This window comes from Gymnogyps californianus, chromosome 10, assembly GCF_018139145.2.
Source record: "Gymnogyps californianus isolate 813 chromosome 10, ASM1813914v2, whole genome shotgun sequence".
In the NCBI taxonomy this organism is placed as follows: Eukaryota; Metazoa; Chordata; class Aves; order Accipitriformes; family Cathartidae; genus Gymnogyps; species Gymnogyps californianus.
The window spans coordinates 18,692,008-18,711,843 of NC_059480.1; the positions used below are offsets into that span (position 1 = coordinate 18,692,008).

The following is a 19,836-nucleotide window of genomic DNA, read 5'->3' on the forward strand; positions in this document are numbered from 1 at the left end:
ACACTAAGTTACCTCCAGTGCACCCTCCATAATTACTGTGTTCTTCTTTTCATGGTCTGGAGCCTTGAAGAACAAATAAATCAGATCTTCCAAGCTCCCTCCTGAAAGCTCACTGGTCATTGTTTTCAGCTCAGCACTGATTCCTCTACTAATACTTGTGCAGAAAAGAGTAAAAGGAGACAGAAGCTTGATATGATGAAAGGATGTAAGCAGCGGGAAACCAAAAGGGAAGGTGAATCCTGAAATAGAGTTTATATGGATAAAGGGTAGGTGGGAGTAGGAACTGAAACTGGGGAAGGAGGACTGGAAAGAGATTGAACAGAGAGCAGGAAGTATGGTATGGGTTGTAATGACAGAAGAAAAGGGCCCAGAGAAAATGGGGAACATCTGAGTGTTCAGATAGCCCCTAGACACTGCCTTCCACAGTCTCTACATTCCTCTGCTGCGAAGTTAGCAGTGAAAACCACTGGCAAAGTGAATATCTCATCCCATTTATGCCTCATCCAAGCAGGATTGATAATGGGCGTGATTCTACATCATAGAAACCTCATTTAAAAAAAAAACAAAACAAAACAAAAACCAACTAACAAACAAACCACTTGGCAATACATTATAACAATGATCAGGCTGCCAAGTCACACATTCACATTGCTAGTAAACACCAAATTTAAGTTTCTTTCTTCAACTTCAGATTGACTCTCTCTATCTTCTACATGGGAGATACTTACATCAAATTCAGACATTAATGCACCCACATTCTAATATGTTCCCTGGGGTTTGGGTGTTGTTTGTTTTCTTTATTTGCAAGCTGTCAACAAATTAAAGTGTCTAAGTTCAGGACAGTAAAACCAAAATAGGGCTTTAAAAGTGCATTTTCCAGAGTCAAATTACTTGAGGTTATCAAACCACTCACAGAAATGACACCTACTCGGCTCTTGCTGAGATCCTCTGTTGAATTTTACTGAGGTTTGCTCAGGAGTGAGCATCATGACGATTCTGCTTGGCTAGGACAAGGAGACACAGCATGTTGGCTTCAGCTGGGAACCATAGCATCTTGCTTCAAGTGCTCTCCAGGAAGAGAAAATGGTTAAGAACCTTGCGAGAATATCTGGGACTTTCACAAAGACCAGACCAGAAGTACTGGTAGTCTGGGTCTTGGCTTCCATCCGCTTTCTAGCCCTGGGCTAGACTAATATCAATATCCTGGCTAGTAGAAGAAGGTTTATAAATTTGAGAGGAAATTCACTGAGGTAAAGGTAGCTGTCTCATGCTGGTCTGTGACGTGCTGCAGCCTAGCGTGGAATGGCACAAACCCTGTACGGGTGGGGCTGCAGCGTACCCCCGAAAACGGGCTCTGTGTTGATCTTCGTCACTCCCTCAGGGAGCCGGAAGGTGAATGCCCGCAGCAGGCTGGCAAAGAAAATAAAGAGCTCAGTCCTTGCTAGATGCTCCCCCAAACACACACGGTGCCCTGCAGAAGGAAGAGGGGAAGGACAGTGAGTATCTAGGAATTTTTCAGTTTCATAATCACTTTTTTCATTCTTGTTAGGAGCAGAGGGGGTTTTTTGTTCAAGGCCAGGATCATGAAAGCCACAGAACTAAAACTTTGTGAGTTCTTTCTCAGAAAGATCCCATCTAATGTTATAGGTTAGGAGACACCAAATGAAAATCCCAGTGAAAATCCCTGAGGTACCACCAGCATTTCTTTCTTGACCTTGCTTGACCTGGCAGAAAATTATTTTCCTTTTACAGAAGATGTTGAGCTTCAGGGTCATACACAAAGAATCTGCTAGCTGTTTGCACATGCTTTCTTAGTGAGTTAAAGTCAGCAGATCAAAATGACTTAGCAATGGCATTTGCAATTGAACAAAGGCTTGGTCACTTTACAGGCAAAGCAAGAGGCCTACTGTTAGTTTCCGAGGGTTCCTCGTTGGAACCAATGGCATGAGCAAAACAGGTGAATACTACATTCACATTTCTGGATTAGCAGACAAATAAAAGGAAAGAAAAAGCTATTTGCATTAAGAAACCACTCCTGGATGGACATCTAAGTGACTAGTCTGCTATATCAAAGAGTAACTAAAACAAAAACAACAGAGTAGGAACTTTACTGCTAAGTGTGATCTCCAACTGTGCGTTGTTATCTTATTTCCTTCTTTTGCAACTGGATTTTCAGTTCTGTAAGCAAGAACTTAATCCTTTGTTTACCAGAATGCATTCTGCTTTTCTTTCAGCTTGTTCCTTTAAAAGGGATTGCAAGTAACTCCACTACACACAAAACACGTCGCTTCTCAGGAAAAAAAAGTACATATAAAGAATACTACAGACAAAACCTGTGGATGATTGCAGCCTGCAACAAGCCTAGGAGGTTCAGGAGTTTGAGTGGGATTCCCACTACAGTGTCCTAAGAACAGTTTGGGGTCTGACAGCACAGAAGCATCTCCCTTGGCAGAAACAAGCCAGTACTGTTCTTTAAAAGCAGCAAACAGCGGAGATAGAAGATGTTATCTGAAGAAATACCATAGTCTCACACTTCTGTATTCTTCATCTAATCTGTTGGGTTGCTTCAAACTGCCGGTGCATTTACCTGCTGAGAACGGTAAGAAGGCTTCTCGAGGTACAAAATTTCCTTCTTTATCCAGAAAATGGCCAGGGTTGAACTGTCGAGGTGTCTCCCATTGCTCAGGGTCATACAGAACAGATGCTATATTTGGCATAATGATGGTGCCCTGCAAGGAAGAAACTGTTGATTCAGTTCCAGCTACTACCCTTTCACCCATCAGTTTCTGCCTGGCAGATAAAACTGCTACTTGTTGCCATTTCTTTGTAATGAGCAGATACGATGTGGTTAGAAGACCATTTTCGTAGAAAATTGGAGTTTGTGATTATTTTCTGAGTTGGAAATTACCGGTTCTCAGCCCTGCAGCTATGTCAGCGGGTGTTAACAGCATTAATGATGTTGGTACAACTGCATTGTGACCACTTTTACTACTAATCTTAATAACACTTCTAGTAGGACTCTTTTGTTGATATTCAGGTCCCAGTGTTGAAAACCTCCTTCAGGCTTAAGAGAGAGAGAAATGCATCCAGAAATAACTGCAATACTTCATTGACGACAACCTCTAAGCCCTTTTAGCAGTAGTACTTCAGGCTTTTTCTTTACTGGTTGTTCCCAGCAGACTAGCTCGTGTACCTTAACTATCTGGCTGTCAGAAGCGGACAGAACAGAGTGAAACCTTCACCACAAAATGAGTTAGGTGGGGCCAGTCCCAGATGCCAGTAATGGTGCTGGCCTCTCCCATCTCTCTTGCAATAAAAGCAACAAATTCCTGTTTCTTGCTAGTGTTTTACAGTGAGAACTGGCACCCAGCATAGTTTATGTCACTCTCAAAAATGCCTTACTGGCTGTGAACACGTCTTAAGCAGTATTTGGGTGCAACTCCCTCACTGTCAGCTGTAGCTGACAGTCTCTCAGCTGTTACAGATTCAGGCGGGTCCCTTAGCTCGTGGAGTCAGTGGAGCTCTGAGCCACCCTCTCACAAGTCTTCCTCCATCCCAGGAGTGCTGGCAGTGCCAAGTTGGGCAGGGATGTCTTAACTAGTGCTTTGGTAAACCAGTTTTTCCTCTCAGTCCATCCCCAGCCAAGCAGAGCTGTCTCTGCAGTTGCGCTGTTGATCAGCAGGGCAGGAGCTCAAGGCTTCCGTGGCAGGGGCAGGGGTCTTATCCGCTGTCTGAGCATCAACACGCTGAGTGAGAGACTTATTTCATTCCTGGAGCCACAAATGGTAACCCTTCCCCAGGCACCACGTTCCTGGGTTATATGGAGAATAGTTTATAGATGGAAAACAGGTTACAAAACTGGAATAAAAGCTAAACGTGTCTCTGCTGAAGAAAGAAGAGAGGCAGAAAATGTTTCTGTACCTTTTTGATGGGGAATCCTAGCAATGTTGTGTCCCTCACACACACTCTGGGCAGGCCAACAAAGACAATGTTGCTGAAGCGTTGGATCTCATGAACCACAGCATTTGTATAGGGCAGTTTTCTCCGATCCTCATAGCAGATTAACTGGGAAGGACCCAGAACAGCATCCAGCTCCTTCTGCACTTTCTCTGTGGAGAAATATTCACCATTTCAGATGGGAAAAATGCATAAAATATTTTAACTGGTTTCTTTTCTTAGAGCAACAAGAAAATGTATTATTTCAACATAGTACATTAAGTCTATAACCTGTGATTTAATATGATTTAATGCTTGAGTTTAATATATGAAAATAAAAATAAACAGGAAAAAAACCCCAACAGTGTGGTCCAGAATCATAAGCAAGGACTATACTGTATTTATTCCAGCTCTGACATTTATCTTACAGAAAGCTTGGTGGGTGTAGGGCGGGTCACTGAGCTCCAGGTTTTGAAGGTATTTAGGGATTGCTTAGCTTATCTCAAAATCTAAATCTCATTTGCAAAATTGACATAAATGTCTCTGATATTAACTCCCAGTGCAAGGGATGAGTTGAACAGAGTTGGCCCAAGTACGGCAACGTACCGTATGAACAAACAACACCTGAATCAGCCTAAAACCTTGGACGCAAATATGCACTCAATGACACAGCCTTTCCAGCCTCCTACTGAGGCTGTGGAATACAGGTATATCTCCCTTGCTTTCAGCTCTCAAGCACAGCAGATGGAAGAGCCACCAGGCCCAGGAGTACTCGAGTCCTCCTTAAACCCTGGCCATATCCTTTTTCTTCCTGACATAGATGTGGATGAGAAAACTCAGCCTGGATCTACAGAGGCATTCATGGAATTGATGTTGATTAGATAAGCAACCTCTTTTGCAATATTAACTCAGACATGGACAGTTTGCGTGTACTGCCAGCAGTTCTTGCCTGAAAACACCACCTCTACGTATCAGGCAGCCAGAATCCTCCCCTTAAACTTCTTTTTCTGTTTCTACAGTCTTTCCATCCCTTGCAGGTGTTCCACATTCACGTTTTGTTTTCTCTAAGGTTGGTGTGCTGCTTTGTGAACAAACTGCGACAAACATTACTATTATTTAAAGACTAGATGCTAAAACCATCGGCCGGTTACACACAGAATATGCTCTGCTGAAACCTTGAGGCCATCCCTGAGCAACCCATATCCCATGGATGCCCACTGCCTAGCCTTGTGCATGAAGCACTCGGCAAAGACAGAAAGGAGTCACTGCATTCTTCAAGGAAGTATACGGATTTGCACTGTGCAAATTATCTTGCATCTCTCTACCTGTTTCCTGACAGGGAAGATACAGGAAGAGGCAGCCGTCTCTACCAGGACCATGGGCCTTCCTTAGGGCAACCTGCAGCCCTTCATAACCTGCCAAGATCTGTCCAGCTGGTTTGTCCAGTAAGGGAACCAGTGGGTTGTTAGGAGTATTGGTGTGCTCAGCAAGGAGGGAAAGAGAGCGTAGGCTGACTGTGGTAAACACAGAAAAGCTGTGTTAGCACTCCTCATACCTGAACGATGGCTGGTGCAGACAGGGCTCATATTCGAGCTCTGATCTCTGTTCCTGCTGCCATCAGTCAGCCTGCAAACTCTCCACACAGAGCACCTCACTGACTTGTCACTGCAAAGAGCTAACTTCTGTCACGCTGCGAGTGCCTTCAGCCACCTGGTTTGGTCAGGTCATAGGATGGGCCTCTGATTTTTTCCTCTGCTGCCATTCTTCGTGGTTTCAGAGAGTGAGAGCCAGGCTCAACAAGTGGCTTTTGTGCCTGCAATTCATTATATTCAGCTATCATTAACATTTGTAGTACCCACAGCATTTCACAGCAAGAATCCCTCTCACCTTGGATGTCTGGATTCACTACCATATAGAGCAGTCCCCAGTACAGTGTTGTGCTTGAGGTCTCTGATCCACCGAGGAAAAGATCATTTATAACACACACCAAATTGTCTTCATCATACTTGGGCTTGGCCCCATCTTTAGACTGTAGATGATGATAAAAAGTTGAGGTTAAAGCATAAAAGTTAGGTCATCCTGTATGTTTTCTGTGTGAGAGTCCTTATTTCCTCAGCTGGCATGTGCACAAAGAATATTCAAAATTGCAGTTTTTGATGAGTACTAAGAGATTAATAGTTTCCCAAATGGACACGGTAAGTCTGCATTGCTCTTTTTCATGAGGTGGAATATTCTTTCATTAAAAAACAGGTAACTTTATGCCTGTTGATTTAATCACAAAAACTTTAAAGCACACTACAAGTTTTGCAGTTAGCCTAGAGTGTGCTTGTCCTGATTTCGGCTGGGACAGAGTTAATTTTCTTCTTAGTAGCTGGTACAGTGCTGTGGTTTGGATTTAGTGTGAGAATAATGTTGATAACACTCTGATGTTTCAGTTGTTGCTAAGTAGCGCTTATCTTAAGCCAAGGACTTTTCAGTTTCCCATGCTCTGCCAGCAAGCAGGTGTGCAAGAAGCTGGGAGGGAGCATGGCCGGGGCAGCTGACCTGAACTAGCCAAAGGGGTATTCCATACCATGGAACGTCATGCCCAGTATATAAACTGGGGGGGGGGGGGGGGGGGGGTAGTTGGCCGGGAGGGATGGATCGCTGCTCGGGCATCGGTCAGCAGGTAGTAAGCAATTGCATTGTGCATCACTGGGGTTTTTTTTCTTGGGTTTTCTTTTTTTTTTTCTCTTTTTTTTGTTATATTCCTTTTCATTACAATTATTATCATTACATTTTATTATTATTATTGTTAGTATTATATTTTATTTTACTTTAGTTATTAAACTGTTCTTATCCCAACCCACGAGTTTTACCTTTTTTTTTTTTTTCCCCCCCTGATTCTCCTCCCCATCCCATTGGGAGGAGGGGAGGAGTGAGCAAGCGGCTGCATGGTGCTTAGCTGCTGGCTGGGGTTAAACCACGACAGTACTTCTAAACAAGTGCGCCGCAATGTGTCACGCATTAGGTCTTGGTCTCTCCAGTATGCTATCAAATGGTGCTGGCAAATACCAAAGGAAAACCTATCTGAATATAAGGATCTCAACAGAACATCTTGAGAGTAATTTCTTCTCTCAGTTCAGGATAGATGTGAACTGGTGGGAGAGAGGTACCCAAGTATTTTCTTCTTATAATAAGGGAGTATAATATAAAAACAATTAGAGAAAATACATTAGGCAAAAACATTTTAAAATAAACAGATTGTGACAACTTGCACCCCTGACACCAGAGAAAGCTGCATCTTTGCCTCTAAAATGCTTATTTTAGTAAATCTTGTAATCCTTATTCAGACATAACGTACAAGAGGATGTATCAGCTCCTTCCAGAGCCCATGAGCCAACACTGTGAGAACATGGCAGCCTGACTAGGTGAAAGCTTATGACCAGAGGTAGAAGCTACATAAACTTCATCTACCCTAGGAAAGAGACACTTCTTTTAGCTCCTGAAAGTATCCCAAAATGACTAAGTTTGAAGCAGAAACTCTGGTGCTCTTAGCAGAGCCTCTCTGGCTCATGAGTCACTTCCTGCTATGGAAAATAATAGCCTGGGCAGGGAAGAAGATTAACAACTTATTATGGCATTGTTTGTGAAATTGTTTCCTAGGCCCTCCAATTTGTATATAGGTGCCAAGCAAACCGTGCCCCAAACTGTGGGGAAATTAGAGGTAATATAGGGAGAACAGGCTTGGGACCTCCAAATGCATCCCATTTAGGACTTACTGATGACAGCATCCATCTGCCAAGAAAGCTGACAGGTGTGATGCATAAAATACCTATTCCGAGGTTGGTCGAACGATCAAGTAGGCTGGGATTGCTTGAGGAGCAACTGCTGAAAGGGACTGGGCTGGAGGTGGAAGGACTACTCTCTTTTTGATGCTGCAGGAATGATACCAAGGGGTTTCAGGATGGCCTGGGAATCCTTTAAAGAGTGGAGAATCTCTTCAGACCAGGACCAAAAGAGAGTTTCCAGTAAAGGGAAGATCCTCGACGAAAGGTTCCCTCCGAAGGGACGAACCATACAGTTGTGTGGCACAAGGACAGCCAGTGTTAGGACACACACTGAAACCCAAAGAAGCATGTCAGCTATTTCAGGGGAATTATCTATGCATGCATATTTGATCCCGCTGTAAACATGAGGTACCCTGCTGTAGAAGATGAGGTGGTCTACCAAAGTTATGGAACCTACAGGCATAAACTGTCTCATATTTACTACAGGACTGAAGTATACACGTGGTTATTTATGCAAAGCAGATGATAGCTCATGAGTTCACGCCCTAACATACTTTGTGGTAATTTGTTCATGTAACCAAAACATAAAACTGGATGCCTTTCTGGGAGACATAAGTTAGTAAGTCCCAAGCTACTGTATTCACATTAAGAAGCCTATGAAATGTAAGAAACTATGATAGAAGGGGCCAAACTGGATGATTTAATGGTCTATTTGGCCTTATACTCCATAAATGTGTGATCACACAGAACGAACACTTACTTTCTCTATCTCAGCCAGGTAAAAGTCAATGAAATCCTGTGGTTCGTCTGGTATCCCTCTCTCCACATGTCTTCTGATCTCCTTCCTTGCAAAAGAACTCAGGACATCATAGCAAGATAACGCTTTCTTATGAGGACCAGGGAGACGGCACAACAGCCAGGGAAAGATTTCGTACAGCTGCGGGAGTGACACACAAGAAGTGGTGTGAATTATCTGTCAGTAACAAAGCTGCTTTTAGAAACACCAAAAGGCTGCATTGTCCTGTCTGGAAATGTTGATAGTGGAATAAACAAATCAGCATCACTTTGGGTAGATTTTTGCCATCATGTGGGAAAACTTTACTAGTAATTTTGACACACTTCTGGGGGTCAAGGCAGTGCTGACAACACTCTGCTCATGCCAGTAAGTTTACTTGACTAATGCAGATCACCAGAAGACCTTACTCCTACACAGTTGGAGACCCTAGCTCCCACACACTCAAAATGTAAGGACATTCTTTCTGGATACTGTGTGGCTACTAAGATTAACAAGTCTGCAGCCTCAAGTAACTGGTGGAATTTGTGGAGCTCACAGAAGGAAAGTGTAGACTGGATATCACTCTAAGAGCTAATTTAATTTTCCCTGTCAGAGTCCTTGTGACTGCTACAGGGCCAATAATTGTTCTGACGGTTACAAAAATTACATCTTCAGTCTGCTGAGTGTATTTATACACACATTTGTCAGCTCAAAGTATCATCCTCTAGCTTGGATAGTTCTGCCTTTGCAGCATCTGCCATTCCACCCTGCCAAGCAAACAGCATTTCTATCTCCTCTCTTTGTTCTTTCAGGCCTAACAAGCAAAGTCTCTCTAATTTTAAGTGATAGTTTGTAGGTCATCCCATTAACACTTCTCTACATTTGTTCCACTCCAGACTCACAACATAAGGTGTCCAAGACCCTAGAATAGCTCCCACAGACTATTACACCCCAGAACCTACTTGAACACTTCTCTGGATCTAAAGGGAAAATAGTGCTGGAAACACTCTAAGATTCTGTTTGCCTTTTTCATCCTATTATCTGCTAGTTTGCGCCAGTCCCTTTCCTCTTAACCTTTGCACTGGAATGTTCTAAGCTCATAGCAGATATTAATCTCATTAACTCCTAATAGGTTTCGTAATTTAACTTTGTACTATTACAATTTGTTCCATTCTTACAACTCCAATCCACAGTGCTTACAAGCTCTTGCAGCAGGATATCCTGAACCTCCTCTGTATTGTTAAGGTCTCCTGGCTTTGATCATCCACAAATTTAATCTATTTTTCTATTTTTTACTATGGGAAAGTTGTATAGTGCTACCTTCATATGATAGATCTGTTGAAAAGGTTTACTACCACATCAGCATTTTAGTTTGCCTTTTCCTATAAAACTCAAATGTCAATGGAATTTGCTGTGCCATCCACAGTCCCCATTACACCCAGCTTGTCCCTCTTTAAGGGTCTAAACCACAAAGTCTGATTCATGGGGAAAACGTCAAGTGCACTTCAAGACCCTTCAAGTGCAAAGTTGGCCTTTATGGTACGTTGTGGGAGGTAGCTACCAAAAAATCTCTGACAGAACTTCAATTGTGAGACTGTCAGAGAATGTATGTGTTGTTTTTGTAATGTGTGAATTGCGACCTATAATGAAGTAATGGAAAGATTCATAATGAATATTTTATTATTTGTGAGGGAGGAAAAAAAAAGAAAATTGTCAGCATACAATTTGCGGAGTAGTAAAAAGCAGAACAGTGAATTCAATGATACCCATTTTTGGAGGAGAGAAGTAAATAGAGGTGGGAGGAGCAGCACTGCAGAGTTCAAATTTATTACAAAATCCAGTCTCAAATTAAGTTTAAAGGTTTCTGTTAACAGTCTCAGAAATGCTGAAAGACTTAAAGCCAGGAGTCAACAAAGAGATGTCCCCTAAACTTGCAAAGAAACAAGACAGTTCTTAAAAATGGCCTCAAAACCAAGGAGGCAGTCATAAGGCCCCCAAGGACACCTCTTAGCTCCCAGTTTGCATTTGCCAGTTGCTCTGTATTTAGTGAAGACCCATTTTTGTACCTGCACTTTCATTTTCTACCTATTTCAGAAAAAAAATAGCATATTATTTACTCACGCGATGAACAAAGCTTCCTGCAAATCTGAATAAATTCTCCGTGGCATTGATCAGTTCATGGAAGGTTTTGTCCTCATCAGAGAAGTGATATCCAAAAACCAGAGCACAAATTACATTTGAAATAGAATGGAAAAGAGGGAAAGAAGGATCCACAGGTCTTCCTGCAAACACAGTAACTGGTATTCACTCTCAATGTTTTCTTCAGGTGTTCCTTATACAGATAGGACAAGATGTTATTAGAGGTTACATAAAATGGTCTCTTTATCCAGCTAGGGCATGAATGGGGATAGAGATGTGGCATTAATATGTATTCATGAAAATAAAACATAGTCTTTAGAGCAAAAGACACTGTTAAACTGTTTCCTCATAGCTCTAAAACAATCTCGTAGCGCTTCCTGTGAAATAACGTTGTACAACTGAGATCCTTTAGAGGATATCATCAAATCTGCTGTCCTCAGTTGTGTGGAAGATGACAGGTCAGAATGTGAGAAGGAAGAAACGTCACTGGAGATGAGCTAAGAGAAGACAGTGACAGACATGTTCAAAAATGTAAAAAACTACTTTGGAGGAAAGACTGAAGGAACTTGGAAGGTTTAAGAAGCAGAATAGATGGAGAGGAACTGCAAAGTATAAGTAATAAAATTATTACAGTCTCAGCTGTGAACAGTAAATCATCATATCTCTGTCTGACGATTTTTTTAAAGTTATGGGACAGACATCCATCAGAAATGATTTGGATAGAAATGATCCTGGCTTGGACTCTAGGATGAACCTGATAATCCACTGAAGTTCCCTCCCACCTCCTACTTTCTTTGATTCTCTTGCCAATAGTGACTTAGCCAGACAGACACTAAGATGTCCCGTTTACCTCATGGCACCTCATGGCATTGAAATTTAGAGAAATGATGAAGCTCTGCAATACTCTGTAGTTACCTGCTGTAGGCAGTCTGAGAATGGCTTGGCTGTGCAGTTCAGTGACATCGTATCATTGTACAATCATATCATACTCAAATGGCAAGCCCATGGAGGTGGAATTTCAGAAGTTCCCAACTTCATTAGGTTTATGAACAGCTTTTTAAGAAAGAAATTCCCACTTGTGATACTATGCTCTATCTGCTCTCTGGACTTTGGCAAGTTTGGATACACCACTCTGGACCTACCCCGACCCTAGAAAGGGGTAGGTAAGTTTGCATACTGAAGATATGGATCGAGGACTGAAAAGTGTCTGATTTCTTAGCAGATAGATACCTTTTAGGTTCACAAAGAACCCCACCAGGTGAGAGGCCTCCTCTTGCACTCGATACTCCAGGCCTTTTTTCCCCATTCCCAGATTGCGTAGAGTCATTATACCAAAGCGTCTCTGCTGCTTCCAGGAGCGACCACTTGCCAGTATAATACCTGAGGGTATTCCCTGGCATATTAATATTTGCCATAGACATGAATGATTCATTTAAAAATATATTATAAAATACATGGAGTAAATCAGGGAATATACTGTGATACAAGTATCTTTAGGTGAAATTATCAGTAACCAGAAATCATAGCCAAACATACCCAAACTATAACTAGACCACAAGTTCTTAATATTGATTGTAGTTAATCTAAGGATTTGCTGACTGCTCCATTTCTTGATGTCTTAAAAAAAAACAAACCCAAAACTTAAGATGCCTTTTTAGAAGATCTGCTTTCGCCATACTCGAGTGATCATGCTCAAGGCAGGAATAACTGGATGAATTTCTACAGAGTGGTGTACAGGGCCAGGGTATGTTTATGGAGATATAGATCAATTAACGTGATGCTTGTAGGTTGAGGTGATGAAGGTGAAGGATAAGTGACATTCGGGCCCTGTTTCTCCTCTGGAAGGGAGACCACTCCACTGATTGTTAAATTGTACTAGTGGTTACCTGAAGAGCCCTGAACTGCTGCTGCGATGGTGATGCTTTACCTAGCTCTAAACAATCTGTGTTTGCTTTGGCACAGCAAATGCAGGGGAAGAAAAAGAAAAGACTGCAAACTGCTGAAATACACTAAGGAGAAGTCGGTTTTCGTGCGTCAGAGGCACTCTCACAACCAAAGGATATTCACCAAACGTTTAAGAGTGGCTGCAAACACAGCAATGAGACTTCTGAAGGAGGGTGTTATAGGTCCCTTGCTTGTGGTGGAAGGTGTTTGGCAACCATAATATATACAGTCACCAAACACATAAACAAGCTTTGCATTCATGTACCATACAGCAAAATCATGTGCAGCAAATTGGATTATTCTGAGAGAAGGGCAAAATTGCCGAGTTCTGGGCTGGGATCACATACATCTTGAACACAGCAAAAAGGTCATCTAGAAACAACCTGATTTGGAGTGTTTCCCAGGCTTGAGAAAGCTCAGTACAAAAGGCATCACGGCAAATAGTAAGTCATTCTCAAGAGCTAATGGAGGACTTGGACAGTATCTAATGGAAGAGCACTCTGGACGGGAGGGTAGAGGGTCTAACAAGGCAAAGTAGTTTGCCAAGTCAACATTCCAGTGCGCTATTTATGGCAGGAAAATCTCACCTTTTCCTTTGGCCATTGCTCTGAAGAAAGGTGACACCATCCGCCCAGAAACATCTTCAGGGTGCGTAGTCATGCCATCCTTCACTGCTTGATATCCATTCAGTATGATCACTGGGGCCCACGCGAACCACAAAGTATATATGTTACCATAAGTTTTTGCCAGCTGGAAGTGGAAAAGGTGCCAGAAAAGAACAGATGAAACCCCATACACCTCAAACAGACACTGCACCTGCTATTCACCGGCCCGATGGCCAGTTTTGTGCTGAGAACATCATCCCCATGAATATAAATATAGCTAGAAGCAGAAAGAGACTGTTGTTTTTCTGAGAACGAGGCTTTCAGCAGCCAATTTTATTTACCCTGGGGAAAGGGATTCTCTTTTCAAAGCACAGGCTGCAGCAACACTGCACCAAAATAAAGAAAACCTTGTCTTTTATGTTGCATCACATCCAACCCCAACATTTGTACCTCGTTAATTGAACGGCCACACTCTGCACCTCTCTGGGGCTCTATGCCTCCAGCTAGCCCTTCCTTTGCAAAAGGAAACCAACTGATTAAACCTGCTCCATCTGTGTGCTCCAGGACAGGAGGTGGAGCCAGAAACTAGTCAGCAGCCATGAAGTGCCAGTGGGCTGCAGCTGCGTCCAGGCTTTCCTCACAGTTCTGAGGAGAGCACTGACCATTGGAGACAGCAGAGGTATCCAGGCAGGGACAGGTGTATGACAGAGGAAATTCAATCATTTGTGGAAAAAACTTTGTCCAAGAATGGGACTCTGCTCCAACACACCCACAATGACACAAAGAGGTGGTAGACAGTGTCTAAGGTGCCACCAGAATTACATCCAATTGATCACACTAGTCACTCGCTTCTCCTTATAATTCTTTAGATACTGGCTTTCCTTTCCCTCTTACAACATCGCTGCCTGTCTGAGTCTGCACTGCACTCGGTGATCTGTGCACACTGTCTCAAGCTGTGACTAAAATTAACCAATTAAGAGCATCTTAAAAGAAATACCTCCATCAGAAGATCCCGATGAAACTGAAAGTTCAGGTGCACCAAGTTTCCAAGCAATGGGAGAGGAGTTGGTCCAGGAGGGAATTGCTTGCATGCCTTTTGCAGTTTGAAAAACTCAACAATTAACAAAAAAACGATCAGGACTACAAAAGCTTGGCTTATTGTCAGCATTTCAGAGCTGATTTATCAGCTTGTCTCTATCAAAAAGAAGGGACTGGAGCTTGGAAAAGGTGATCTTCCTTCTTGTTCCACCAGTTCTCTCTGCAGACTGAGTTCTGTAAAGTCTCGGTTCCTTTCCCTCCCTCTGTCCCTCCCTCTTTATCGCTGCCTGCCCTTTTCCTGCACCCCATACATTTCCCATACTGAGATACATCAAGCTGATCCCTGATCCAAAGCATACCTGATCCTGGACCTAGCTGGTTACAGCAAGCCACAGTATGAAAATGTGGAATCGCTTGTACTCAAGGTATTTGTCCTGAAGCTTGTGTTAGGGAACTGCTGGTTCCAGATTGGGAGATCTGGGTTGGAATGACACCAGGTGAGAGCCCTTGTTGACCACTGGATATTGAGATGAGTGAAACTCAGTTTCATCCGCCTTGGGAACTTGAAAAACATACATAGTTGTTCATCTCAGAATCACTGAATTCAGATTATAAGTGTTACATGTCAGTTACAATAGGTTAATTTTCCAGGTGCTTTAGTCACAGACATTATTTAACTTACCTTTAAATGTGGTTGTAAATTCAGATTTGCCTGCCAGTACACACAGTTCACACAGGCAAAACCAACAGTAGTTGCAGACTAAGCATGCAATTAGAAGACAAAATTGTTACATGTAATTTCTGAAAAATTGGCCTTCAGTGTTCAGTCATACTTTTTTTTCCAGTAAATTTAAAAAATAACAGTTTCATCAAGTGAAGATTAATGACATGGAGATAATGCTTAAAAACTCACATTACAATTAAATAACAAAAAAATCAGACTATTAAAATTTGTTATATTTAAAAATGAATTAAATATAAAACTCCAATTGTAATTATCTTATATTTTTTTAGTATGCAACCTAATTGAAGGCTTCATTTGCCTTGATTTATTTTCCACATCTTTTGTCAATTTCAGAATCCTGGCTATCATTACCAGTTATCAATAAGTTTACAGGACACACTGAAAATCTGTCCTCTGATAATGAAGGGATTCACACCTAGTTTGAAACACAGACAGGGGAAAGCACTGTGTGTCAATTACCAGGTGATCCTATCTTGCATTGCAAAGAAAAAGCGTCTTCACTAAAAATGAAGTACAAGTCTGAACAAGAAATTGCCTTGCCCTCCAACGCGTACATAAATGCAGTATTTTGCAAACCTGGCAACATCAAGAAGGTAATGTGACTCAGTGGTATCAATCCATCTCCTTCATTTGGCCAAACTTTGCAGCTATTGTAGGTACCTACATGCCTGCATTATACAGTGAAGACAGCATGGAAAAGTAGTTTTTTTATGACCTCATCTGTGCAAAACAAACAAGACATTATGGGCAGCATATGTGGGAAGCGGGCTGAGGTGGGCTCTGTGGCTTTGCTAAAACCAGTGCAAGTCAGGTACAACTGCCCACTATGAGGCTGAAATTAGCAAAATATAAAATCAGAAAAATTTGTTTCTTCAGACCAAAATATCAAGTTTAAAATTTTGAAAAAAATGGAAGAAAATTGGTTTTGTGCAGACAGCTGAAGTCAGAAGAAATGCTGAATTACATAAATTTCATGAATAGACTAAATACAATCATATTCATCTCCTATCTCTTTGGTCAATATTCCATTGCTTAGTTTTAGACATTTCATACCTGGGGTAGTATTTTGACATCAGTAAATGAATTCACCTCTTTCAGAACATGGGTCAGATTTAACCGGAATCAAATCACCAGTGTCAGAAGCAGGATGAAGGCAAATGAGCCAGCCAGCAGTTTATCCTACCAGATGTTACCACTGCCTTTCCTTCTTCGGTGTTTTCAGAATTTTCCAACTGTCTGAAACGCAGATGCATGAATAGTTACTTACACCAGTGCCTGATGTCACTGGATAAGCTGTACTGGAAACAAAACCAGGCTGAGGGATCTTGTGTTGGCGCGGATCTGTTCCTGTCTGATGCCTCCTCTTCTGGACACACTATCAGCAATATTTGCTGGGTTTATATTTTTGGCAGAAAACTCAGCTTTCCTAAAACATAGTAACCCAACTAAAGAGCAGTCCAAAGAAGTGGACTCAGAGGGCAAGAAGAGCAAGTTTTAATGAAAGCTATCAGGAAGGCAAAGTTTCAATGAGATTTTTAGTGAACATACAAGCACACTGTGAAGTAAGTTTTGGAAAGATCAGTACAACACTTGCAAAAGTAAAGCTGTGCAGGTAATGTGACAATCAAACAAGCATGGACCTGATATCCTTGAGCAAGCAAATGTTTAATTTCAGCTCTGGGACATCAATACTTAAATACTAAGAGTAAACTGTAACACATTTGGTAAGAGGGAACGTCAGGAATTAGGATCTCCAAAGCACAAGAACTGTTCATAGATGGGGAACAAAGTAGCAGCCACTTGCTTTGAGTGAGGCTTCAAATATGTAATATTTAGAAGTGGAAACTGCACAATACTCTGCTATGCTTTTTAACTCCTCACCCACAATTACCTTCAGAAACTTGCAAAATTGACAAGCTGGAATGTGTCTAGTAACTGGGAGCGTTAAGGCTGGACTTGAGGTGGCACAAAGAGTGAGAAGAAAACAATGTACATCACCTTAATATCCAAAATAAAAATGGTGAAAGACAATAGAAATGGGCTTGGCATTGCTGATCCAAATTGCTGCAAGAACTTTTCTTGCAGGGAGTTTGCCAAAGAGAAGAGTAACTTAATGTTCTCTAGGTGAAATTACCGGGAACTGGATGATTCCTCTATGTGAGGAATAGATGGATGAATTTTTCAAGATGCAGGAAAATGCAAAGTGCCCAAGGTCACGTCCATATCTGCATAACAAGCCTGAGGATGCAAAAAAAATCCCCCAAAGGGTTAAGAAAACCAACAGGAAAAGTTGAGTAAAAAAAGATGTTAGAGGATAAATTCTAAAGCCTGACAGAAAAACAGATTTCTGTTTTTACAAAAGAGGCTGAAATCAACATGCTTACATTAGGATCCTTTTTGTAGGACAATAGGCACGGTGCTATTGCTGCTAGTGAGTGAGGATGTACAGACCTGTGGGAAAAAAAAAATAGAAGTTCAAAGTCCATCTTTTCTGAAATGTCTAAGAGAAGCACGGGCAAAAATACGGCAAAAACTGTAAAATGCAATGCTGATGTTATCAGCTGGAGCAGTTTATTATCTCAACCTCTATCAGTGGTTTCTTCACAGCACTACTAATGACTGCCAAGAATAAGGAAAAGCGTGATGACAAGACACTGATGACAGAGCACTTTCAAGTTAAGCTAAACAAACGAGCTCCACAAGAGACTCCCACAAAGTCTGACAGAAATTAAGCACCCAAAAGTGTGTGTCATAATAGCTTGTCACAAAAAATACACTAAAGTTAAAATCCAGGAGAGCTGCAACTAAAGAGTGAATGGCTGGGAAAATGTTGAAAGCTTGTACTGACCACAGGTAAAAATAATTTTTATTGACATAAGAATAGGGAAAAGCCAAGAGGACAAGGAAAAAAAATCATACTTAGATACCAAAATAAAGATACTTAAAGGTTCACGACAATTAGCAAAACTCACAAGTTAAAAACCTCTAGGGTATCATTGTACATGGGATAAGGAACTGGAGGAGGCAGTTAAAGCAAGAAGAGTAGCTGACTGCCCATGTTTTTCACCCTAAGAATAACCAAAGAAAGCATTACGTACCAAAAGGTATTCATTCTAGAGTCTTAAAATTTCACAGATTAAAGAAAACAATCTCTGTCATAAAATAGATTCAATAAAGTTACTTGTTTTCTTTATCTGAAAATATTACAAATCTGGTCGATAAAGCAATAGTATTGAAGTTACATTACTTAACATGTTTTTCAATTATCTTAAACCATTAACCTAAGAAAATCTAAAGGTGTTGTTTATAAAGCTTGCAAATGTCAAGGTGGAGAGAACAGTGAAATTCAGGAAGCCAGATCATTGACAGAGATGGCAACCATTGGGTCAGTTGCAGTGCAGCCAAATGTAAAGCCACACAACACAAAGTAATTTGTCCTAAGGAAAGTGGGAAGACCGAGATTTAGATGCAATCTCCTGGAGCTCTGCACTGAGAAGTGCGGAAGTCTTGGCACCAAACCTGCCTCAGCCACATACAGGCCAAGGACTAAAGAGTGCCATACCCAATCTCATTGAGGGAAGGAGCAAAAGAGGATTTGGAGGACACATACCTCGGGCATGCCTGACCAAGAGATCATAAGCATGTCTAGACACACCAGGCACAGGCAAACTCTGAAGCAGAACAATGGGCACCCTCCAGGACAAAAAGATTGACCTGAAAATAGCCCCAAATATGAGAGGATGGCTCTGAGGATGGTATTCCCCTCCCACTCAGGTCCCAGCAGTCTGAAATGACCTGGTCAATCTATCTTTGTGTTCAGAATAGACATACTGCAGAGAGAGTCATTCTCAGCTGAAAGCACCAGCTCCAGGGACTGACTTGACATAGCTACATCTTTTCAGCACAAAAAATGACAGTAATATTTGAGATAAATCTTGACTGACTTAGGATGGTTAGATCCAACTTACCCGGCAGGGAACACTGCAGATGAGTGTTTCACTCTTGGCACGTTCTTCACCAGGTTGACTGCAGATAGTAAGCTTGGCAGGTATGTCCCCAGAACAACATAGGCAGGAATGTGGCCCTCTGGCCCAAACAACAAAGCAATACAAAACCCACAGCTTCCAGAAAAGCCATATGCAAGAGAAAGCTCAAAGGGAATAAGCACATGGAGAAGAAACACAGTTTTAAAGGGATGCAGGTATATGTACCAGTGGCTGCAAAATGAGAAGCAGCTTTTAAAATAGGAGAAGACTTGGAGACAAAGAAAGGCTGAGAAGGTTGCAATAACGTACAACAGTGAACAAACAACCTAATGAATAAAGACTGCAAGACCAAAAGATTGCAAGACCAATATTACCCCTACCCTGTCTTTGTCTTTAAACAATTCCTACGTTGAAAACGAGGACATCCAGGAGTTTACGATATTTATTCTTCTAAACCAGCATTAAAAAAAAAAAAAACAACAAAACCTCAAGATATAAGCACTGACCTATAATTCCTATGTACTTTATACAATACTAAAAATAAGCAATGATTTCCCTTCTTTAGTTCACACTCCATCAAGTATCTTAGGGTGTTTTATCATTGTTAACTACATTTTAGATCTGTCAAGGCAAAGATATCTATTCCTACATATGAAGGCAAGAAATTACACAGCACTACAGGATTGCTTATATTTAAAATGTGTAATGGAGCAGACTTGCTAATCAGGCAAGTATTAATACTCCTAAATTTACATGGTAGGAATTTAAATGAAGAACATGAAAGGCAGAATCAGCACAATTCTAATTACTACATTCAACTTGTAGCAATACATTATCCCAAGTTAGTGTAAGTGGAGCAGTACCAACCCCATTACCTATCTCCACCTTGCACTTCCCA

The 19,836-nt window shown here is 41.5% G+C and overlaps 1 protein-coding gene across 1 annotated transcript; it reads right to left on the reverse strand.

Moving 5' to 3' along the window:
• Window positions 1-1,292: 1,292 nt before the first annotated feature.
• On the reverse strand, window positions 1,293-14,337 carry LOC127020040 (cytochrome P450 2J6-like). Its single transcript, XM_050902457.1, has 9 exons — window positions 14,167-14,337; window positions 13,152-13,314; window positions 11,851-12,000; window positions 10,603-10,763; window positions 8,467-8,643; window positions 5,824-5,965; window positions 3,922-4,109; window positions 2,588-2,729; window positions 1,293-1,471 (listed from the first exon to the last, which is right to left on the reverse strand). Exons 1-9 carry the CDS (start codon window positions 14,335-14,337, stop codon window positions 1,293-1,295), a joined length of 1,473 nt encoding a protein of 490 aa, XP_050758414.1.
• Between the last annotated feature and the right edge of the window lie 5,499 nt (window positions 14,338-19,836).